This window comes from Leucopleurus acutus (genome assembly GCF_964270905.1).
Source record: "Leucopleurus acutus genome assembly, chromosome: 11".
NCBI lineage: Eukaryota > Metazoa > Chordata > Mammalia > Artiodactyla > Delphinidae > Leucopleurus > Leucopleurus acutus.
In genome coordinates, this window is record NC_139152.1 from 32,351,907 (window position 1) to 32,377,280 (window position 25,374).

Genomic DNA, 25,374 nt, shown 5'->3' on the forward strand with positions numbered 1-25,374 from the left:
GGGCTATTGTAAATAGAGCTGCAATGAACATTTTGGTACATGACTCTTTTTGAATTATGGTTTTCTCAGGGTATATGCCCAGTAGTGGGATTGCGGGGTCATATGGTAGTTCTATTTGTAGTTTTTTAAGGAACCTCCATACTGTTCTCCATAGTGGCTGTACCAATTCACATTCCCACCAGCAGTGCAAGATTGTTCCCTTTTCTCCACACCCTCTCCAGCATTTATTGTTTCTAGATTTTTTGAAACTACCACTGGCATTTTTCACAGAACTAGAACAAAAAATTTCACAATTTGTATAGAAACACAAAAGACCCCGAATAGCCAAAGCAATCTTGAGAACGAAAAACGGAGCTGGAGGAATCAGGCTCCCTGACTTCAGACTATACTACAAAGCTACAGTAATCAAGACAGTATGGTACTGGCACAAAAACAGAAAAATAGATCAATGGAACAGGATAGAAAGCCCAGAGATAAACCCACGCACATATGGCCACCTTGTCCCTGCATCTTTAAAGTCTGGTGAACCTATTGGATGAGGCTGTTGAGGGGGAACAGATGAGATATGGCATGTAAAGCACGTAAAGAGTAAATTTTCAATTAGTATTTTCTATGGTGAGAGACAGCACTGATTTTTCTGGTTAAGAATTTAGGCTGTGGGAGCAAATGTCCTTGTTTTGGTATCTTCCCAGTAGTGTACAGTCTGTGAGAATTTAGGAATAGCTACTCCACCCCGCTAACCCTCAGTAAACTCATCTTTTAATGGGAATCATATTAGTGTGTGTTTAATAAGAATGCCCTGCAAAGAAGAGCATGTAAAAGTATTTAGTATAGTGCCTGGCACAGAACAGATACTTAATAAGCATTAAAATGTTAGCTCTTATTCTTTTTTTTTTTTTTTTTTTTTTTTGTGGTGTGTGGGCCTCTCACTGTTGTGGCCTCTCCCGTTGCGGAGCACAGGCTCCGGACGCTCAGGCTCAGTGGCCATGGCTCACGGGCCCAGCTGCTCCACGGCATATGGGATCTTCCCAGACCGGGGCACGAACCCGTGTCCCCTGCATCCGCAGGCAGACTCTCAACCACTGCGCCACCAGAGAAGCCCTTAGCTCTTATTCTTAATAATAAATAAAAGTAATTCATGATATAAGGCAGAATCAAGGATAGTAATTTTATTTAGACTACTTAGTTTATATTTTATCAGTGTATAGCTGGCTTTAACTAAGGTAAGTATTAGAATTCATTTTTTAACAGCAAATATTCTTAATTTTCTTATTGACTTTAGTTCATTGGAAATCCTGGGATTCAGAAATGTGGATTAAAAGTAATCTCTTCTATAGCACATTTTCCTGATGCATTAGAGGTGTTATCCCTGGAAGATGCTATTGACTCGGTGCTTCACACACTGCAGATGTATCCAGATGACCAAGGTTGGTACAATTGAACTCAGGATTTAGATTTTTATAGGCCTTTAGCTGTTGGTTGGACATGTTTGAATTTTTTCTTCAGTTTTGAGATTTAAAACAATAAATTTTGTTTCTTTTTTCTTTTTCTTTTTTTTAGAAATTCAGTGTCTGGGTTTAAGTCTTATAGGATGTTTGATTACAAAGAAGAATTTATGCATAGGCACTGGGCATCTGCTGGCAAAAGTTCTGATTTCCAGCCTACAACGATTTAAGGATATTGGTGAAATACAGATGAAAGTATGTGCATTATCTTGAAGGGAATTGCGATCTTGCACAGATATCTCTTTCAGAACAGCTGGTGTAACTCCCACTTTGGGTTAATGGGTATATTCTAGTTAACTGAAAACCTTTTTTTATCATTTTGTAGTATTTTAATTATAGTAGATGAAGATAATTGGATTGAATCTCAAAATATCCTGTTTCATTACTAAATCTCTAAAATTAGTATATTTATTTGTCATTTATCTTTTCCATGAAAGAGCACAGAATGTGCTAAAGAAATTTCAGCTAGCTGAGCTTTATTTGCTTAGATTTTAGATAAGTAAAAGTTATAATTATTCTGAAGTTTGTCATTCTCTGTGTTTTATTGTTAGCTGCTTACCTAGTAATTTTGCCCCTTGATTTTTTTTCTTGCAGTGAAACAATATTTTAAACATTTTTCATCAAGCAAAATTTAAAATGGGATCTATATTAACTGTCTATAAGGAATCCAAGATACTGGTTTAAGATTAATTTAGGGGAGATTAAGAAGTAAATTGTTTCAGAGTGTTTTTCTTTTAATGTTAGCAAAACAAATAGTTTCCTTAAGAGTTTCTGCCTTGGTTGTGGTTTTTTAGTAATGGAGTTAACAATTTTCATAAACCAAATATTTTCATAAATGGCAGCCTTCACCAGGAGTGAAAATGTCTAAGCTCTAATCTTTGCACAGACATTATTAGTAAATGTGATAATGCATGTAAGATTTTAAATTTTAAAGTGCTGAACACACAAGCAAAAATGTGTTTTAGAACCAAATGTCTTTTTTAAATCTGCTTTTTTTTTTAAATCTGCTTTTTTAATGTGCCTCAACCTAGGCTGATTAAAGCCAAGGCAGAATTGATTATAAGTAATCCTAGGGAAAGGAAATTATTTTGTGCAGGTATGAAGGTGTCAGTCAGTATTTATTCATCTAAGCATAAATTTTAGGATTTTTATAGTAGAGGTTGTAAACTATTGACCAGTGGGCTAAATTTGGCTTGTCAACATATTTTATTTGGCCAGTTCAGTGTTTATAAGTTTTTAACTTGAATTATATGCCTTCTATGCATTTGCATTACCTGCCTTGCTATTGCATTCATTTGAGTTTGCAAGGACCTCTGCTCTAGAGGTTAGTGGACCACATGCCGCTCAGACCTGCATAGATTAATACTATTTCTCCTGTCAAATGTTAGGAAGCATTTGTAGAAACTCAGCATCTTATGAGCTCAAAATAATAATTTTAACATTTAGATGATTTCATTAATATATACTAGAAAGATAAAAATTTTAAAAGTTAAGTGGATCTTTGGTGAGTTTACCCAAGCTATATAATAGTCAAGTCAGAAGTTCACAACTCTTGGGGTGGTTCTAAAAAGTAATGGTGTACTGATCAGTTCTTTATAAATGATTTGCTATAAGGATGTAAATCTCAGAGTGTCTTTAGAGCTTCTCTCAGATGCACTCAATGTGAATAAAATCTAGGAAATCGCATTTGTCTGAGGTTAAAATTTAAGAAGATAGCACAAAAATTTTGGGGGAAATGCTAAGCTATCTAGAGAACCTGATCTGCAATCTTGTAATAAACAATTCACATCACTGGTCTATTTGGATTTGTGGCACTGCTGACTCTGCTGTTCTAATCCTGATTAGTATCGGGCTTTCAACCTGTAGGTATGGCTTCAGGCAGGGAATCTTTAAAAGGCAAATTTTGGTGTATTAGATATTTTTCCTGCTTTGCTAGATGCTAGTTTGTTAACTAGCATCTTATTCTCTGTGCACCTGCTTATTTCTTAGTAATGAGAGAGCAAGGTGTATTTGTTTCATTGTCTCAAGGTTTATAGCTTTAAAGTACAAACCTAATAAATACATCTACTTAGCTAAGTGAACATCCAAGGTTTTAAGTACCATATACAGTCTCTCTTTCACATTATTTATTTATTTATTGTCCACAATTGCTTTGTTATTATTATTTTTGATCACACTTTCAGGGATTTCAGACAATCTTGACGGTACTGGAATTGTCAGTGTCTTTTTCCAAGCTGCTGGTGCATCATTCCTTTGATTCAGTAATATTCCATCAGTTGTCCTCCAACATCATGGAGCAAAAGGATCAACAGGTACAATGTTTTTCACCTGTATTCTAACTGTTACACATTTAGCTGACTCTAATCCTCACTTCCATTCTCTTTAGTTTCTAAATCTTTGTTGCAAGTGCTTTGCAAAATTGGCCATGGATGATGAGTTAAAAAGTGTGATGCTAGAGAGAGCATGTGATCAGAATAACAGCATCATGGTTGAATGCTTGCTTCTGTTGGGAGCGGATGCCAATCGAGCAAAAGAAGCAGCTTCTTTAATTTGTCAGGTAAATATTCAAGGACTCACTTTTGTTTTTTTCTGTTATTTGACTCTGCCATTGTATAGCTCTTATCTACATCCTATTATTCTACACTACAGAATTTATCAGTTTATTGAACAAATGCTTTTGATTTGTAGGAGTTTAGATTCACAGAATTTCAGAGGTAATAGGTCCCTTAGGTGTTATTATCTAATCATTCATTTTATTTTTCTACCTAGCTTGTTAAGTTGATAAATAACTTTTCAAATGTGTCTCCTACTGTGCATCTCTGTGCAAATCGTTCTCCAGCCACACACCATACAACACATGGTTTTATCTTGTTTTGATCATCTTTCAGCTATTTTCTCTGTTTTCAGTTTCTCTCTCTAGAAAATTCTCCCCTCAGGGCTACCACATGTGGCCCTGTAGGCTGTGTACTGCACACTTTGGGGTGCTGTACCCATTGACAACCCTGCTGTGGGCCACCCTGCAGTTGTGTGGCACTGGGCCTGCTTCCCTTCTCTCCCTTCCCTCATGCACTGTGCAAACACATATATCTAATTCTGCTTTGCCTTCAAAATCTAACCTAAATTCCTTGTCCTCAATAAAGCCCTCCCCACACTCCCAGACCTCCATACAAAATAAAGATTTACTTCTTGTGTAAGTCCGTGACAGTTTATGTACACTCTTTATATTTTGTGAGTTATGTGAAAGTAGAGATGTACAAGGTTCATCTATGTATCATTCAGAATATCTAACTCACTGCTTTACATACAGTATGAATTCGGTACGTATTTATCAGAGTGTATGACATGTTATTTCAAGTTTGTCTTCATTCTATAAATTTTAGCATTTATAATAGCATTCGGGAAGCACTACATATATTTTCTGGTTACTTAATATTTCCAACAAAGCAATTATGTAGTGATTTAATATACATTATTAAATAACCAGCAGAGTGCTGTGTTTTCCAATAATTTACTTTTAAAGCCTTACTTTATTTAATTTCCCAGTCACCTATGGATTCAAATCAATTTGTCAACTGTAAGAGTAAGTTAGCACCTCTTAACAATCTACCTAAAAAGAAACTGAACCTGTAACTCATTTTCATGCAGAATTAATTTATGCCAAATACCTAATCAAATTATTTAAATTAGTCATATTTTCATTTAAGCAAGCAACATTAAAAATAGTTGCTTCTCTGTTATTAAAGATAATTAAATTATTTTCCTCAATAATTTAATATGTTTTTATTGTGTATCTTTTGTGTGATCTTGAGATCATTGAGTTAATGTTACTTGGATTGAAAAGAAACTTCCCCTTCAGATTTTTCCTAGAGAAACAACATAGCTAAAATCACTTGAGTGCAATTACTCTACATTCACCACAGGGAGTGCTTTCTACTTTTCTCTTAATTTATCCAAATATTTCTATACAAAAGGCTTTTTACCTTATTCTTCTTCCCAAGTTCTTTTGGACTTAATGTACTTATTTATATCTTTTCTTCTTAAAATCAGATCTTTACATCCATGGGTGTATTAAATGTAAAGAATTTATCCTAGTTGTCAGAGATTATTTGTATCTAACATGATAAATGTTGATTAAATATTGTGGGTAGATTGATTGAACATACCTTATTTTGTACCACTGTAAAGTAACATAATCAAGACTATTCATGCACCAATGCTGCATAATTATGAACTATTCAGAGCAAGGACAGATTTAATCTTGTTAGGTTTTCTGAGGTGAATATAATAATAATGTAATGTACATGACTGGTAGAGAAGAATATGGAGGATTAATATCGGGTGTGAAAATGCATGAATGGAGACCTGAAGATGACTCATCAAGTCATGGTGGGAAGAGCAAGGATAATGAATTGTGAATAAATATAATAGCAGACACTTCTGTGGTGTTCATTATCACCTGGGCCCTGCTCTGAGCCCTTTACTTAATAAACTCCTCACAACAACCTTAGGAATAAGTCCTAGTACTATCCTATTATGCAGGAGAGGAATTGAGGCACAGAAAGGTTAAGTAACTTGCCTGAGGACACTCTACAGGTAAGTAGTGGAAAATCTGCCTGCTTTAATCTTTTGTTTACATAACAGATTCATGATAGTGGTGGTGGGGGGAGGGGGTTGTACATTCATTACTGAATGCTGGTTTGAAATATTAGGATTTGATTGTGGGCTGAATTATTTATAAATTAGAATATGAGAGACAAGATGGCAAAGGATAGTAAATTACAGTTTGATTATATTTGAATTATCCTCATTATTAAAATACAAAACTGTGTATCTGAGCAGTATTTTTTTTCCTTCTCATGAAGTTGAAATTACTTTCATAATTTTATTTCTTTTGTCTGATACTGTTTCTTATATATTTATCTCTTCATGGCACCATATCCCTGAAATCAGCTTGGATAGCTTGGGTCCCCTGAGGAAAATTCTGCTATAAAATGTATTGAGCATCTTCTCTGTGGAAAGCACAGTGCTAGATATTCAGTAAAGAATAGAAAAGGAGTTTCCTGTTTCAAGATGGTTTCAAAGTGTCTATTGGGAGATGGGGGAGGATAAAACATAAATCACCTTAATACAAGGTAGGCAGTAAATGCCATAATTTAGAGAGAAAAGATCTCTGGGCTCCAAGAGAAGAAATGAGTTTTTTTGCCCCTCCCTTCCTCCCTTCCTCCCTTCCTCCCTTCCTCCCTTCCTCCCTTCCTCCCTTCCTCCCTTCCTCCCTTCCTCCCTCCCTCCCTTCCTTCCTTCCTTCCATCCTTCCTTCCTTCCTTCCTTCCTTTAAAATTTCCTGTGGGCCCTTAAAGGATTTTAATAATTTGCTAAATTAAATATATTCCTTAGGCATTGTACTAGGGTACAGAGGTACAAATTGAATTGCAGTAGCATCCATGCCTTTCATTCTAGTTATAAAACAGATAAGCATGTCTAGTTCAGTGTGCTAAGTGCTATGTTAAACAAAATGGGATGGGCATCGGAGGAAGAAGGGTGTGTGTAGCCTGGAAAGCTGATAGCAAGGACTTAATGTGCAAGAGAGTTTAAAACTGTTCCTTCAAGAATGAACATCTTTTTACTGGCTGAAGAACAGAATTAGATATTTGAGGCAAGAGAAATAGCATAAATGAAGGTAATAAGGTTTGAAAAATTGCATGTCGTATTTAGGGGAATGTCCTGGAGCAGAAAGGTTTTAGAAGATTTTAAAATAGGTTAATGACCTGATCATATCCAGACTAGAAAATTACTATAGTGGCTCTGGGGAGAATGGGTTGAAGGTGGGTGATCCTGGAGACCTATGGGCACTAAGTTGGTGCCATCACACCACAGGACTGTCCCCTCAAACCTCTTGGACACACTTTAATTCTGAAGAATTCAGGAATTTTCCCCAACCATCTTGTTCCACTGACCTGGTACCCTGAATCTTAGGGTCTTCTTTCCTTTTATTTTTTAATCCTTAATATTGGGTCATGAAAGGAGCACAGGCTTTGGAGCCAGCAGATTTGATTTCAAATCCAAGTCTTTTATTGACTAGCTCTAAGGGTTTGGACAAATCACATATTTTTCCTAAATATTCATCTATAAAATGGGGGTAATAATTTTTACAGCATAGGTTTTTTAAAAATAAGGATTGGAGGTCATGTGTTTACAGAAGTTAGCACAGTACCTGGCATATAATATTTATATTATCTATGACTTTGTTCTTCTAGTTGATAACATCACATTCCATAGCCTTTCAGAAGCTGTTGCTGGGTTGGGCCAGTGTGCTATGCTGCAGGTTGCTAAGGCTTCTCTCTGCTTACTATGGTCACTCTAGTTTTTGTAGCAGCTAGCATGCTAACCCACCTTGAGGACCTGCTCTGAAAACGTAACATTCAGGGAAAGGTAGAAAACTGAGAGACAAGATATGTTTTTGTGGAAATTAAAATTCTTGTCCTGGAAAACCAGAAGTAAATGATGACTGTCCTTTGCATGTGGCATTAGCAAATTTTATGATATTTATACTCACACTTAGTTATTCTGTGTCACGAATGAAGGCAGGGCAGTAGCATTTACAGTGTTAAGGTACTAGTTTCCCAGATGTCTTCCAATGAGCAAACAGAAGTCCAGAAAGTATGAGAAACGTGTAAATTGTTGGAGCCTCAGGTATTCTGACTTCAAGCCTATGAGTTTTATTTCATACCATGTTGCCTTTTTCATGGTAACTGACTCTCCTGTGGCAGATTTATTTGATTTATGCTGCTCTGATATTTGTGGTGCTAATCTTATTTTTTTTTCCTAATCTATTTCAAGGATGAGTTTTGCCTTATTTTGTTTCATTCTGAATTTACGGATGTAGCGAAAAATCACACCAAGTTTGATTATCAGTCTCTTAAAAGGAAAAATGACAGGTTGTTAATGTGCTTACCTTCTCTTTTTCTTTAATAGGTATGTGAGAAAGCGAGCAGTCCCAAAGTGGTAGAACTGTTACTGAATAGTGGATCCCGTGAGCAGGATGTACGGAAAGCTCTAACAATCAGCATTGGGAAAGGCGACAGCCAAATCATCAGCTTACTCTTAAAGAGGCTTGCCCTGGATCTGGCCAATAATAGCATCTGCCTTGGAGGATTTTGTATGGGAAAAATTGAACCTTCTTGGCTTGGTCCTCTATTTCCAGATAAGACATCTAATTTAAGAAAAGAGACAAGTAAGTATTAACAGGAAAAGTCTGTACAAGTTTTAATTTTAGTAGTATTTTTAAAAATCACTAATCTTTTAGTTAGTTTTCATTCCAGTTTGGTTCAACTTAAGCCAAAAATATTGTAAAGGCTTGGATATCTTTTTTTTTTTGTCAAGAAATGCTTGAAACTGACATTATATTTAAGTTCTTTATGAGCCAGCAAATACATATTTTATAAAGATAGAGCAAAACAGTGGGATCTTTCTGTCAGGTTTCTTTTCTTTGTTACATATTTTATTTTTTATTATAAAAATAATCTATGTGCATTTACAAATAGAAAAACATAAGAATCCTAAGGAAGAAAATAACAACTTATTTTTTCACTTATAGGTAATCAATGTAGCTTTTTTCCCTAGACTTTTTGTATGCTTACATATGAATTAAAATATGTGCATGGAAACATAAACACATATATACTTTGCATTTTCAAGTTAGTATACTTCGCATTTCACTTAAGGATGTAATTTCAAGTTAATATAGATCTTGTATACATTAAGTACATTGATGACAGTTACCACTAGCATCTATACTAGTGCTTTTCACATAGTAAGTGCTCATTAAATATAGTATAGGCAAACATAAAATTCGGTAAGAAATTATGTTGATAAGCATATGTGGAAACAGGCACTTCACACATTATAGATATGAATTAAAATCTTCCTCTTTTGAGGAAAATTTGGCAATATCCATTAATACTTTAAATGTACACCCATACTTTTTTGACCCAGGAATATGCTGATAGGGGTCCATGATACAGGCATTCTTTTTTTTTTAATTTTATTTATTTATTCATTCATTTATTTTTTTGGCTGTGTTGGGTCTTCATTTCTGTGCGCAGGCTTTCTCTAGTTGCGGCGAGCGGGGGCCATTCTTCATCGTGGTGCACGGGCCTCTCACTGTCGTGGCCTCTCTTGTTGTGGAGCACAAGCTCCAGACGCGCAGGCTCAGTAGTTGTGGCTCACGGGCCTAGTTGCTCCGCGGCATGTGGGATCTTCCCAGACCAGGGCTCAAACCCGTGTCCCCTGCATTGGCAGGCGGATTCTCAACCACTGTGCCACCAGGGCAGCCCCAGGCATTCTTAATGTGCACAAAAATTATGTTCAAGGATGCACATTAAAATATTATTCATAGGGCTTCCCGGGTGGCGCAGTGGTTGAGGATCTGCCTGCTAATGCAGGGGACACAGGTTCGAGCCCTCATCTGGGAAGATCCCACATGCCACAGAGCAACTAGGCCCGTGAGCCACAGCTACTGAGCCTGCACATCTGGAGCCTGTGCTCCGCAACAACAGAGGCCGCGATAGTGAGAGGCCCGCACACCGCGATGAAGAGTGGCCCCCGCTTGCCACAACTAGAGAAAGCCCTCGCACAGAAACGAAGACCCAACACAGCCAAAAATAAATAAATAAATAAATAAGAAAAAAAATATTATTCATAATAACAAAAAATTAGGGAAAAACCTAAGTATTCCCCGAAAGGAACTATTCAAATTAATTATGGTATGTTCATGCAGTGGAATGCTTTGCATTCATTGGGAGAAAAACATCTAGCAAATCCAAATATCCAGATATAGAATGCATTCTTTTTTTTTTAAAATAAATTTATTTATTTTTGGCTGTGTTGGGTCTTCGTTGCTGTGCACGGGCTTTCTCTAGTTGTAGCGAGTAGAGGCTACTCTTCATTGAGGTGCGCGGGCTTTGCACTGCGGTGGCTTCTCTTGTTGTGGAGCACAGGCTCTAGGTGTGCAGGCTTCAGTAGTTGTGGCACGTGGGCTCAGCAGTTTTGGCTCCTGGGCTCTAGAGCACAGGCTCAGTAGTTGTGGCACACGGGCTTAGTTGTTCCGCGACATGTGGGATCTTCCCGGAACAGGGCTCGAACCCGTGTCCCCTGCATCGGCAGGTGGACTCTCAACCACTGCGCCACCAGGGAAGCCCTTAGAATGCATTCTTAAGGGAAAAAACAGTTAGAGAACAGTGTTTTTAGTATACTAATATTGGTGAAAAGACAATTGGGATATGGTAGTCATAAGTGTTCGAATGTGAAAAGACCATGTTGAGAAAATAATCCAGAAATGGGTGCCTTGGTTGCCTTTGGGGACCTTGGAAACTAATGAAATATGATTAGAGTCTATGTTTTATCACTTCAATTGGTCTCATGCCAACAACCTGCTTACTTTAATCTTTGATCTCTGATGGAGAGGAATTGTGGGCCTTTGGAGAGGTACGAACGGAGATATACATTCAGGGTATTCTTTTGTTTCTGTATGAAGTTTTTTACAAGTATTGACAAGTCTTACCTAATTTAAAAAATATAATGTCATTTGAGAGATTGGAGGGCATAGCCATAATTTTTTGACAACTGGTCTGAGTAAAGGACATTTTGAATTCAAAGCTTTAAAACATTTTCCAGGTACTATTTGAGTTACGCACACATGTTGTAATGTGAGTTATGAGAGTAATATTTGAAGAAATTTTCCAGGATATATGTAGGACAATGAGAACTCTGCCAACTTATTTCGTCAAAATAGAGCATAATATAAAATGCAGTAAAATAGCAAGAAAATGTTAAGAAGAATTTTGAAATTTCATCAAATTTCCTAATAGAATGAATCACTCAGCAAATAGTTTATAAAAATAAGAATATCATTTATTATCTTCTGTGTTCTAAATATTCTGCTAAAAACTTCACATACCTCATATTCTTTAATTTTTTCCATAATCCTGTGCTGTGTATATTGTTGTCTTCACTTCCCAAGTGAGGACACTGACACTCAGGGAGCTTGTATAACTTGCAGGTGACTTGAGCACAGGCCTGTCTGGCTTCAAGTCCCAGACCTTTTCCTGGATCAAGTTAGTTTCATAAAGGTTCAGTTTTGTCACCAACACCAAAGCTTTGTGTAAATTAAAAAAAAAATTTAAGTTCATTGCCTGCTACTTTATACAGTATCATGATTGTAAAGTGACTTTGAAGTAAGAATAAAAAATCTTAGAAGTAGGAGACTATATAAGGAACTTTGGTATGATATATGTTTATGCTTGTATAATTATTGATTTCTGAAAATAGAACTACCATACGACCCAGCAATCCCACTACTGGGCATATACCCAGAGAGCACCATAATTCAAAAAGAGTCATGTACCACAATGTTCATTGCAGCTCTATTTACAATAGCCAGGATATGGAAGCAACCTAAGTGTCCATTGACAGGTGAATGGATAAAGAAGATGTGGCACATATATACAATGGAATATTACTCAGCCATAAAAAGAAACGAAATTGAGTTATTTGTAGTGAGGTGGATGGACCTAGAGTCTGTCATACAGAGTGAAATAAGTCAGAAAGAGAAAAACAAATACCATATGCTAACACATATATATGGAATCTAAAAAAAAAAAAGGTTCTGAAGAACCTAGGGGCAGGACAGGAATAAAGATGGAGACGTAGAGAATGGACTTGAGGACACGGGGAGGGTAAGCTGGGACGAAGTGAGAGAATGGCATGGCTTGTGGGAAGCAGCCGCATAGCACAGGGAGATCAGCTCAGTGCTTTGTGACCACTTAGAAGGGTGGGATAGGGAGGGTGGGAGGGAAACGTAAGAGGGAGGAGATATGGGGATGTACGTATATGTATAGCAGATTCACTTTGTTATAAAGCAGAGACTAACACAACATTGTAGAGCAATTATACTCCAATAAAGATGTTGAAAAATAAAAAGTTGTTGCTGGTATATCGTTTTATTTTTAGATATAGGATCCACCCTAGCGAGAATGGTGCTCAGATATCAGATGAAAAGTGCTGTGGAAGAAGGAACAGCCTCAGGCAGCAGTGGGACTTTTTCTGAAGAAATACTTGATAAATTTGATGAATGGACCTTCATTCCTGAGTCTTATGTTGACAGTGTATTTGCTCAAAGTGATGACCTGGATAGTGAAGGTAATTATTACTAAACAATAGAGTCAGTTATGTTTTAAAACACTTACCCTCTGGCATTGAACAGTAGAAATTGAGACAAAAATCTGATTTACTTCATTTGGAAAATCTTGAGGAAAACTGTATTCATTAGTGGAAATAGTTAATGCTTACTATTACTTTACTACTACTTAAGGCAATGAAGAAAATGTATGTCTACACTTTTAAGTGTTATCATACTGCCCATAATCAGTGAGTGGTGGCTATTGCAGTGAAAACACTGACTCAGACTGGAATTGGATTCCATATTCCATCATCGACTAGATACTTCTGTGGTTTGTGTAAGCCCCTTATCCTTATTAAAGGCAGTGTTGCTAAACTTCCAGGATTATTTATAGGAATTTGGAAAAATGTATGTAAAGTGTCTGGGAGAGTGTTTGCAAATAGAAAGTGCTTAATAAAAAATATTTTTATCTTTATTAGAGTTAAAAATAATATTTTAATAACTCCTGAAATAACAAAAATTTAACATGGCAAGATATTAATGGCAGTGATTAAGGCTGACATTTAACATAATACAGTTTGGTAAAAATAGGGTGAGGTGCTTTTTTATTAAAATAGTATGATTGAAACCTTTGGGTGATAGAATAAAGACATTTGAGAGGGCAGAAATGAGTTATTCCAAAATCTCATGTCTCAAGTCCAAACATTCTTTAAAACCAACTTTATTGGGACTTCCCTGGTGGTGCAGTGGTTAAGAATCTGCCTGCCAATGCAGGGGACATGGGTTCGAGCCCTGGTCCAGGAAGATCCCACATGCCGCAGAGCAGCCAAGCCTGCGCGCCACAACTACTGAGCCTGCGCTCTAGAGCCCGCAAGCCATAACTACTGGTCCCATGTGCTACAACTACTGAAGCCCACGCACCTAGAGCCTGTGCTCTGCAATAATAGAAGCCACCGCAATGAGAAGCCTGCGCACCACAACCAAGAGTAGCCCCTGTTCGCCGCAACTAGAGAAAGCCCACACCCAGCAACGAAGACCCAATGCAGCCAAAAATAAATAAATAACACAAAACCCCCCGCAACTTTACTGAGATATACTAATTTACCCATTTTAAGTATATGTTTTCATTTATACATCCATGTAATCATCACCACTTAAGTTATGCAACGTTTCTATCATCCAGAAAAGTTCCTTTATATGTCTCTTTACAAAAAACGTCCCCCCCTACCTTGTCCCTTGGCAACCGCTGATTTGCTTTCTGTCACAATAGATTAAAATAGTATTTTCTCAAGTTTCATATAAATAGGATACAGTATGTCCTTTTTTATGTCTGGCTGTTTTCTGAAGTGGTTATACCATATTATACTCCCACCAGCAATGTATGAAAATTCTAGTTGCTCTGAATCCTCATTACACTATAACACTTAGTATCGTAAGTCAGTTTAATTTTAGCCATTCTAGTGAGGCTGTAGTCCTAGCTTATTTGGGTTTAATTTTCATTTCCCTGAAAACTATTGATATTGAGAATATTTTCATGTTCTTATTGGCCATTCATATATTGATATTTTCTTTGCAAAGTGTCTGTTCAAATTTTTGCTAACTTTTAATTGTCTTGTCATGTTATTTTAAGAGTTCTTTTTATATTCTAAGTAGAAGTCATTTGACAGATATATGAATTACAAATATTTTCTTTCGTTTATAGCTTGTTTTTTCATTTATTAATGTTATTTTTCAAAGAGCAGAGGTCTTAAATTTTGAAAAGTGCAGTGTTTCAGTTTTTTCTTTTCTAGTTTGTGCTTTTTCTATCCCATTTAAGAAATCTTTTCCTATCTCAAATTTGTGAATATTTCCTCTTATGTTTTCTCATAGAAGTGTTAAATTCTTAGCTTTTACATTTAGGTCTATAATCCATTTTAATTTTGGTATATAGTGTCAGTGAAGAATTGACATTTATTTTTTTCCACATAGATATCCAGTTGTTTTAACATCACTTGTTGAATATACTATATTTCCTCATTGAATTAATGGCATGTTTGTCCAATTTAACTGACCATATAGGTGTGGTTCTATTTCTGCATTCTTTTTTAAAAAAAATAAAAAAAATTTTTTATTGGAGTATAGTTGACTTACAATGTTGTGTTAGTTTCACATGTACAGCAAGGTGAATCAGTTATACATATATCCACTCTTTTTATAGGTTCTTTTCCCATTATAGGCCATTACAGAGTATGAAGTAGACATACCTGTGCTATACAGTAGGTTCTTATTAGCTGTCTATTTTATATATAGTATTGTGTATATGTCAATCCCAGTCTCCCAATTTATCCCTCCCCTCCTTATCCCCTGGTAACCATAAGTTTGTTTTCTACATCTGTGACTCTACTTCTGTTTTGTAAATAAGTTCATTTGTACCCTTTTTTTAGATTCCACATATAAGTGATATCATCATATGATATTTGTCTTTCTGTGTCTGACTTATTTTACTCAGTACAACAATCTCTAGGTTTGTCCATGTTGCTGCAAATGGCATTATTTTGTTCTTTATTTTAAGGCTGAGTAATATTCTATTGTATATGTGTACCACATCTTCTTTATCCATTCCTCTGTTGATGGAATAGGTTGCTTCCATGTCCTGGCTATTGTAAATAGTGCTGCAGTGAACATTGGGGTGCATGTATCTTTTCAAATTATGGTTTTCTCCAGGTATATGCCTAGGAGTGGGATTTTATTCTGTGCCATTGATTTAAATCTTTATCCTTATGCCAATGCCATACTGTCTTGATTACTTTAGCTTAATGAAATCTGGTAGTATAAGTTCTCTGGTGGTGTTCTTTTTCAAAATTTTTCTTATTATACTAGATTGTTTGCATTTCCATATACATTTTGAATCAACTAATTAATTTTATGCTGGGATTTTTTATTAGAATTAAATCTATGTATACATTTAATATAGAATTAATGTATAAATAATATATTATTGTTATATAATATAGAATTAACATATAAATAAAAATTTCTTTAGATTAAATCTAGAAATAAATTTGAGGGAACTGGTGTCTTAATAATGAGTTTTCTGACATATAAATGTAGTATTTATTTCCATTTATTTGTCATTTAAATTTCTCCCACCACTGTTTTGTATTGCATGTTTTTTGATGCTATTGTAAATAGTATTGTTTTTGAATTCCAATTTCCAGTAGTTCATTCACTGCTGGTTTATAGAAATGCAGTTGATTTCTTTGTATGTTAATGTATCCTGTGGGCTTGCAAAACTCATGAGTTCTGACAGCTTTTTGTTGACTCCACAGATTTTTCTATGTTCACAATAATGCCATTTGCTAATACAGACAGATTTACTTCTTCCTTTTAACCTGTATATCTTTTTCTCTTCTTCTTCTTTTTCATGTCTTATTACACTGGCTAGGACCTCCAGTACTATGCTGAATAGAAGTGGTAAGAGTAGGCATTGTTCCCTGGCTTCCAAACTTAGGGGGAAAGCATTCAGTCTCTCATCATTAAGTATGATGTTATATGTAGTTTTTTTTTTTTTTAATAGCTATCCTTCATCAGGTTTAGGAAACTTGTTTCTAGTAATTATTTGCTGAGACTTTTTATCATAATGGGTGTTGGAAAATGCTTTTCTGCATCTGTTGAAATGGGCATATTTTCTCCCTTTATTCTCTTATTTAGTTAATTACATTGATTGATTTCCTAATGTTAAACCAAACTTTTCTGGGGGAAATCTTACTGGGTTATGGTGGTTTATCCTTTTAATATATTATTTGATTTGATTTTCTAAAATTTTGTTAAGGATATTGCATCTATGAGAGATATTGGTCTGTAGTTTTGTTTTGTTGTAACTATGAGAGTATGCTAGCCTCTTGAAATGAATTGGAAAGTGCTCCTAACTCCACTGTTTTCTGAAAGAATTTGTGTAGGAGAGGTCTTAAATGTTTAATAGGATTCATGAGTAAAGCCTTGTAGGTTAGGAATACTTTTTGGTGGTGGGGGGGAGGCTTTTTAATTATAAATATAATAACTTTAATAAATTTATGGTTCTTTTGATTTTTCTGTTACTTCTTTTGTCAGTTTTTGTAATTTGAAATGTTCAAGGAATTTGTCCACTTTACATAAGTTGCCAAATTTATTTATTGTTATTTATAATCTCTTATTGTCCTGTTAATGTTTATAAGATCATTAGTGATATCTGATCTTTAATTCTTGACATTGATATTTTTTGTCTTTCCTTTTTTTCTTTCTTCAGTCTAGCTCAAGATTTATCAATTTTATTGATCTTTTCAAAGAATCAGGTTTTTGTTTCATTGACTTTCTGTATTGATTGTCCATTTTATTTTTCATTGATTTTTGCTTTTTCTTTTATTTTTTTTTTTACTTATTTAGATTTTATTTGACTCTTATTTTATAGATTCTTAACATGGAAGCTTAGAACACTGATTTTTAGAGCTTTCTAATTTTATAGTATAAACATTTAAGACCATGCAGATCCTTCTGAGCACCATTTTAGCTGCATCCCACAACTTTTATATATTCTGTTTACATTCACTTTTGAAATTTTCTAATTTCCTTTGTGATTTTTTGACTCATGAGTTATTTAGAGGAGTGTTGTTTATTTTCCAAATACTTGGACATTTTTCCACATAGCTTTCTCTTATTGGTTTCAAATTTCATTTTGTTGTGGTTAAAGAACCTACTCTGATGATTTCTGTCCTTTTACATTTATTGAGACATGCTTTGTGGACTACTGTGTGGTCTATCTTGGTGAATGTTTCATGTGCAATTAAAAAAATGTGTATTTGGTTGTTGTTGGGTGAAATTGGGTCAACTTGTTTGATAGTGTTTTTCAGGTCCTCTATATCTTTACTGATTTTTTCTCTACTTGTTATATTTAAGAACAAAATGTTGAGATTGTAATTGCCAATTTGTTAATTTTCCTTTTCATTTTATCAGTTTATGCTTTGTGTATTTTGAAGCTCTGTTACTGGGTGAACATACATTAAATACTATAATTTTTTTGATGACTTAACCTCCTTATATTGATCCAAGTTTGCATCTAGTATCATTTCCTTCCTCCTGAAGAGCTCCCTTTTACATTTCTTCTAGTGCACAGCTATAGGAAATCCCTATGCAGATTACTGGAGCTCTTTTTCCATGACTCTCTCCTGGAACTCCCAGCTAAGTTAGTCTCTATGAACACTGATCTCCATTTCCTCATCTCAAGAAAGCCATTGTGCTTTGTTTAAATTCCTTCTCATTGTGCCTATGGCCCTTAAATTGCCTCCAGGCAGAAAGCCAGGGTGATCATAAGGTTCACATAGTTTGTTTCTCTTCTTTCAGGGATTATACAGTCCTGTACTCTCTGCAGCCCAATGTCTGAAACCAGTTGTTTAAAAAAATTTGTCCAATTTTCTAGTTGTTTGTTGTGGGGAGGTTAAGTTTAGTGTTTGTTACACCATCATAGATGAAAGAAGAATTCTCTTTAAATATTTTTAAATAAAGGAAAACATCAGAAATGCTAATGTAAAAATAATTGATTTTTGGATTTGTAAATTTTATAATGTTTTGACACAATTAATTCTTTATGCTTCTAAGATAAAAAGTGATAGAATTTAAAATCTCATGAGTTCTTAAAAATGGCTCTACATTATTTATCCTTAAAATATGACTAATATTGATCCTTATTTTCTTGAAAATCCATAGTTTTAAAAGTAATTCTTTTCTCTCTCAAAACAATATTGCCAACTAAGTTCATTGTGTTTATTTTAATGTCATTTCATAAATGAAACTATAAAATATGTAATTCAAACAGAGATGTACTCAAAATTACTGAATGTTAAATAATTTAGTGTGATTCCAATATTTAAAACAAGATTCGAAAATTTTCTAAGCAAAATTCAGAGAAACAGAAAGGAATAACATTGATCAGATTTGTGTATAAACTTTCTCTGCTTCCTGAACATGCATGTATTTATTGTAGCACTTGTAACTATTTTTTTACTTGGCTCTTTCCTGCTGTACTATGAGCTCATATGAGGCCTGGATTATTTTTCCTGCTTATCTTTATCCTGCACTTACTCAGTGTCTAGTCTGTGACAGCCATTCAATAAATATTTGTGGATGAAGAATAATGTAGTTGAATTTGAAAATGACAAGCTGACATAGTTTATCATTTCTATTTTAAAGATGTTACAAAAGGAATTGGGCAATTTCCATTCATGAAAATGTGTTTAATGTTTTGTGATTGAACTACTATGCTAGCATCTTATGATTAGGTCAGCTTTTCTTACTTGCCTTTATGTTATTGTTTAAAAATAGGAAGTGAAGGCTCATTTCTTGTGAAAAAGAAATCAAATTCAATTAGCGTAGGAGAATTTTACCAAGATCCTGCCTTGCAGCGTTGCTCACCAAATTTGCAAAGACATTCCAATTCATTGGTAAGTTATACTGTAAAAACTGCAGTTAAATATTGTATATTTTTTGACATTCTTTCAATAACTGAAATTTTGTGCCAAAGCTAGGAGCTATTGGTGCAGAAATTCCCTAATGTGAGAAAACTCTCTCTCTCTCTCTCTATACACGTGTGTGTGTGCGTGCACGTATGCTATTTTAAATTTACATTTGTAGACTTTTGAGCATGTTTGGGGCATATAGGTGCTCTGTACAGTTTAAAATGGTTTTACTCTTTTTTCTTTTTAGAGCTTCATGTCTATGGAGCCCAGACTAGGTCTGTGTCTTATGGTATGGCTTGGTCCCATGAATATTTTAGCTAGTAATCTTATAGTGACTCCTAAAGAAACCAGATAGGAAAATGTTCTCTTTGCTCCAAAAAATGATGGTAATTTATTATAAATATTTAATAGGGACCCATGTTTGATCATGAAGATTTACTGAAGAGAAAAAGAAAAATATTGACTTCAGATGATTCGCTCAGTAAGTATTTGAAAGTAATCACAAGTAAATAGATATTTTGAGCAGAATACAGCACTTTGATAAATTTCCTCTGATTATGCAAACTTTCTTGATGCCAATTTCACATAACCTTCAAATTATATTTACCTAATGATTCCATAGACTGTAGAAAAATGAAATACAATTATAGATTTAAAAATTTAGCCTTTATGATGTTATACATCATACACTTTTTATCCTTTCTACTGTGTTCCTGAAATGTAAATAATACCCTCACCAATGCCACTTTTGATGTTCTTCTTCAGGTCTGTTGGTTTTTTACACTACTTATACCACCTGATTAAATATTTATTATTTACTGTTTATCTCTGCCACTGTAATCTAAGTTCCATAGTTTGGTTTTCTGTTGAATTTCCAGTGCCTTGAAGAGAGCCTGACAGTAGTAGGTGATCCATAAATGTTTACCATATGAACTTAAATTACTTGCTTATATTTCCATTGTTTGTTTGTTTTTGACAAAAGGAGCATCAAAATTCCAATCACATATGAGGCATTCAGACAGCATTTCTTCCCTGTCTTCTGAGAGAGAATATATTACATCTTTAGACCTTTCAGCAAATGAACTAAGAGATATTGATGCCCTGAGCCAGAAATCCTGTATAAGTGGTCATTTGGAGCATCTTGAAAAGCTGGAACTTCACCAGAATGCACTCACGAGCTTTCCACAACAACTATGTGAAGTAAGTTTAATTTATCCTTATAATTCTCAGGATATTTGAAGAGCTTTTACATTTATATCTAACTTGCATGCTTAAATCTTTAAAAGGAATGTTCTGTTTTTGTGTCATTGGACAATAATTCCCCCATTCTTTTGGTTGTCATACAAGTATCTTAGTCTGTGTGGTATTCCAGAAGCATCTTTGGGGGCAGGTAATGGAAATGGAAATGTGATTAAAAAGGAATTCGAGGTTCTGTCCTGATGCTACATGGTAAGTATTAAAGTCTAGCAAGGCTATGTGTTGATTATGCCTTCAATTATTTAATTCTAGTAGGACAACTTAAACTGTTTAAATTAGGTTAGACCTAGTTTGGTGGTCCTGGCTCTGCTCAGCTACCAACTGTGTGACAATAAGAACATATTACTCTGACTGCTGTAGACCCTAATTTTCTTATCTGCAAAATACAGAGGCTCAACTAAACTATCCATAAGGCATTAATTGAGTTTTGAAATTATATGCAGCTTAAAAATTGATTTTTATGCTCAAAGTTCCTATTTCATAAAAATTAAAGTACAAAATAGTCTGCTGATAGGGTAGTCCTCTGACTATTGACTTTGTTCATCCTTTTTTTATGTACTATAGATCAGAAGTCAAAGAAAATATACGGACAAAACGATCTTAATACAAATGTTTAAATTTTTAAACAAATTCTTGAACTGAACTGCAAAGTTTGAAAAAGAATTATACCTGTTTTTATAAACTAGTGTTGTTGCCAGTACATTTCCCTTTTTCTAATTTTTAAAATTTACCATAATTTTGACATATTTTAAGAGCAACATTGCATGATTTTTAAATATATTTAAGTGGTATCTTTACCCTAAAGTTTGTATATCTGCGGAAAGAGAAGAAAAAAAGGTGATCCCTAACACTACCCCAGTGTCTAAAGTATATCCCCACTCTATTCTCCTCTTTACCTGCATAAATCCCCCAAGTTACAAGGGCCTCATTTTTTTTTTAAACATCTTTATTGGAGTATAATGGCTTTAAAGTGGTGTGTTAGTTTCTGCTTTATAACAAAGTGAATCAGCTATACATATACATATATCCCCATATCTCCTCCATCTTGTGTCTCCCTCCCAAGCTCCCTACCCCACCCCTCTAGGTGTTCACAAAGCTCCGAGCTGATCTCCCTCTGCTATGCGGCTGCTTCCCACTTGCTATCTGTTTTACATTTGATAGTGTATATATGTCCATGCCACTATCTCACTTCGTCCCAGCTTACCCTTCCCCCTCCCCGTGTCCTCAAGTCCATTCTCTATGTCTGTGTCTTTATTCCTGTCCTGCCCCTATGTTCTTCAGAAACATGTTCTTTTCTCTTCTTTTCTTTTTAGATTCCGTATATATGTGTTAGAATACGGTATTTGTTTTTCTCTTTCTGACTTACTTCACTCTGCATGACAGACTCTAAGTACATCCACCTCACTACAAATAACTCAATTTTGTTTCTTTTTATGGCTGAGTAATATTACATTGTATATATGTGACACATCTACTTTATACATTTATCTTCTTTATCAGTGGACACTTAGGTTGGTTCCATGTCCTGGCTATTGTAAATAGAGCTGCAATGAACATTGTGATACATGACTCTTTTTGAATTATGGTTTTCTCAGGGTATATGCCTAGTAATGGGATTGCTGGGTCGTATGGTAGTTCTATTTTCATTTTTTTAAGGAACCTCCATAGTGGCTGTATCAATTAACATTCCCACCAACAGTGCAAGAGGGTTCCCTTCTCTCCACACCCTCTCCAGCATTTATTGTTTGTAGATTTTTAGATGATGGCCATTCTGACTGGTGTGAGGTGATACCTCATTGTAGTTTTGATTTGCATTTCTTTAATGATTAGTGATGTTGAGCATCCTTTCATGTATTTGTTGGCAATATGTATATCTTCTTTGGAGAAATGTCTGTACTTATTCAGTCCATTTTTGGATTGGGCTGTTTCTTTTTTTGATATTGAGCTACATGAGCTGCTTGTATATTTTGGAGATTAATGCCTTGTCAGTTGCTTCATTTGCAAATATTTTCTCCCATTCTGAGGGTTGTCTTTTCTTTTGGTTTATGGTTTCCTTTGCTGTGCAAAAGCTTTTAAATTTCATTATGTCCCATTTGTTTATTTTGTTTTTATTTCCATTTCTTTAGGAGATGGGTCAAAAAGGATCCTGCTGTGATTTATGTCATAGAGTATTCTGCCTATGTTTTCCTCTAAGAGTTTGATAGTGTCTGGCCTTACATTTCGGTCTTTAATCCATTTTGAGCTTATTTTTGTATATGGTATTAAGGAGTGTTCTAATTTCATTCTTTTACATGTAGCAGTCCAGTTTTCCAGCACCACTTATTGAAGAGGCTGTCTTTTCTCCATTGTATATTCTTCCCTTCTTTATAAAAAATAAGGTGACCATATTGCGTGGGTTTATCTCTGGTATTTCTGTCCTGTTCCATTGATCTGTATTTCTGTCTTTATGCCAGTACCATACTGTCTTGATTACTGTAGCTTTGTAGTATAGTCTGAAGTAAGGGAGCCTGACTCTTTCAGCTCGTTTTTCTTTCTCAAGATTGCTTTGGCTATTTGGGGTCTTTTGTGTTTGCATACAAATCGTGAAATTTTTTGTTTTAGTTCTGTGAAAAATGCCATTGCTAGTTTGATAGGGATTGCATTGAATCTGTAGGTTTTTTTGGGTAGTATAGTCATTTTCACTATGTTGATTCTTCCAATCCAAGAACATGGTATATCTCTCCATCTGTTTGTATCATCTTTACTTTCTTTCATCCGTGTCTTATAGTTTCTGCATACAGGTCTTTTGTCTCCTTAGGTAGGTTTATTCCTAGGTATTTTATTCTTTTATTCAGTGGTAAATGGGAGTGTTTCCTTAATTTCTGTTTCAGATTTTTCATCATTACTGTATAGGAATGCAAGAGATTTCTGTGCATTAATATTGTATCCTGCTACTTTACCAAATCCACTGATTAGCTCTAGTAGTTTTCTGGTAGCATCTTTAGGATTCTCTATGTATAGTATCATGTCATCTGCAAAGAGTGACAGTGTTACTTCTTCTTTTCCGATCTGGATTCCCTTTATTTCTTTTTCTTTTCTAATTGCTGTGGCTAAAACTTCCAAAACTATGTTGAATAATAGTGGTGAGAGTAAATAACCTTGAGTTGTTCTGATCTGAGAGGAAATGGTTTCAGTTTTTCACCATTGAGAACAATGTTGGCTGTGGGTTTGTCATATATGACCTTTATTATGTTGAGGAAAGTTTCCTCTATGCCTACTTTCTGGAGGGTTTTTATCATAAATGGGTGTTGAATTTTGTCAAAAGCTTTTCCTGCATCTTTTGAGATGATCATGTGGTTTTTATTCTTCAATTTGTTAATATTGTGTATCACATTGATTGATTTGCAGATATTGAAGAATCCTTGCATTCCTGGGGTAAACCCCACTTGATCGTGGTGTATGATCCTTTAAATGTGCTGTTGGGTTCTGTTTGCTAATATTTTGTTGAGGATTTTTGCATCTATGTTCAACAGTGATATTGGCCTGTAGTTTTCTTTCTTTGTGACATCTTTCTCTGGTTTTGGTATCAGGGTGATGGTGACCTTGTAGAATGAGTTTGGGAGTGTTCCTCCCTCTGCTATATTTTGGAAGAGTTTGAGAAGGATAGGTGTTAGCTCGTCTCTAAATGTTTGATAGAATTCACCTGTGAAGCCAACTGGTCCTGGATTTTTGTTTGTTGGAAGATTTTTAATCACAGTCTCAATTTCAGAGCTTGTGGTTGGTCTGTTTATATTTTCTATTTCCTCCTGGTTCAGTCTCGGTAGGTTTTGCTTTTCTAAGAATTTGTCCATTTCTTCCAGGTTGTCCATTTTATTGGCATAGAGTTGCTTGTAGTAATCTCTCCTGATCCTTTGTATTTCTGCAGTGTCAGTTGTTACTTCTCCTTTTTCCTTTCTCATTCTATTGATTTGAGTCTTCTCCCTTTTTTTGTCGATGAGTCTGGCTAATGGTTTTTCAATTTTGTTTATCTTCTCAAAGAACCAGCTTTTAGTTTTATTGATCTTTTTTGCCTATCATTTCCTTCATTTCTTTTTCATTTCTTTGTGATCTGATCTTTATGATTTCTTTCCTTCTGCTAATTTTGGTTTTTTTTTGTTCTTCTTTCTCTAATTGCTTTAGGTGTAAGGTTAGGTTGTTTATTTGAGATTTTTCTTGTTTCTTGAGGTAGGATTGTGTTGCTGTAAACTTCCCTCTTAGAACTGCTTTTGCTGCATCACATAGGTTTTGGGTCGTCATGTTTTCATTGTCATTTGTTTCTAGGTATTTTTTGATTTCCTCTTTGAGTTCTTCAGTGATCTCTTGGTTATTAAGTGGTGTATTGTTTAGCCTCCATGTGTTTGCATTTTTTACAGATTTTTTCCTGTAAGTGAAATCTAGTCTCATAGTGTTGTGGTCGGAGAAGATACTTGATACGATTTCAGAGTTCTTAAATTTACCATGGCTTGATTTGTCACCCAAGATATGATCTCTCCTGGAGAATGTTCCATGAGCAGTTGAGAAGAAAGTGTATTCTGTTGTTTTTGGATGGAATGTCCTATAAATATCAATTAAGTCCATCTTGTTTAATGTATCATTTAAGTCTTGTGTTTCCTTATTTATTTTCATTTTGGATGGTCTGTCTATTGGTGAAAGTGGGGTGTTAAAGTCCTCTACTATGGTTGTGTTACTGTTGATTTCCCCTTTTATGGCTGTTAGCCTTTGCCTTATGTATTGAGGTGCTCCTATGTTGGGTACATAAATATTTACAATTGTTATATCTTCTTCTTGGATTGACCCCTTGATCATTATGTAGTGTCCTTCTTTGTCTCTTGTAATAGTCTTTATTTTAAAGTCTATTTTGTCTGATATGAGAATTGCTACTCCAGCTTTCTTTTGATTTTCATTTGCTTGGAATATCTTTTTCCATCCCCTCACTTCCAGTCTGTATGTG

At 35.0% G+C, this 25,374-nt stretch overlaps 1 protein-coding gene across 1 annotated transcript in view; it reads left to right on the forward strand.

The window, feature by feature from the left end:
* Window positions 1-25,374, forward strand: part of LRRK2 (leucine rich repeat kinase 2) — a gene marked incomplete at both ends in the record, with an annotated part of 152,938 nt that overhangs the window by 54,944 nt on the left and 72,620 nt on the right. The window contains 9 exons of the mRNA XM_082849938.1: window positions 1,283-1,427; window positions 1,561-1,700; window positions 3,689-3,817; window positions 3,892-4,062; window positions 8,478-8,736; window positions 12,513-12,701; window positions 19,015-19,133; window positions 19,560-19,629; window positions 20,131-20,348. Coding sequence (XP_082706064.1) covers window positions 1,283-1,427; window positions 1,561-1,700; window positions 3,689-3,817; window positions 3,892-4,062; window positions 8,478-8,736; window positions 12,513-12,701; window positions 19,015-19,133; window positions 19,560-19,629; window positions 20,131-20,348 — 1,440 coding nt within the window. The remainder of the gene's footprint in view (window positions 1-1,282; window positions 1,428-1,560; window positions 1,701-3,688; window positions 3,818-3,891; window positions 4,063-8,477; window positions 8,737-12,512; window positions 12,702-19,014; window positions 19,134-19,559; window positions 19,630-20,130; window positions 20,349-25,374) is intronic.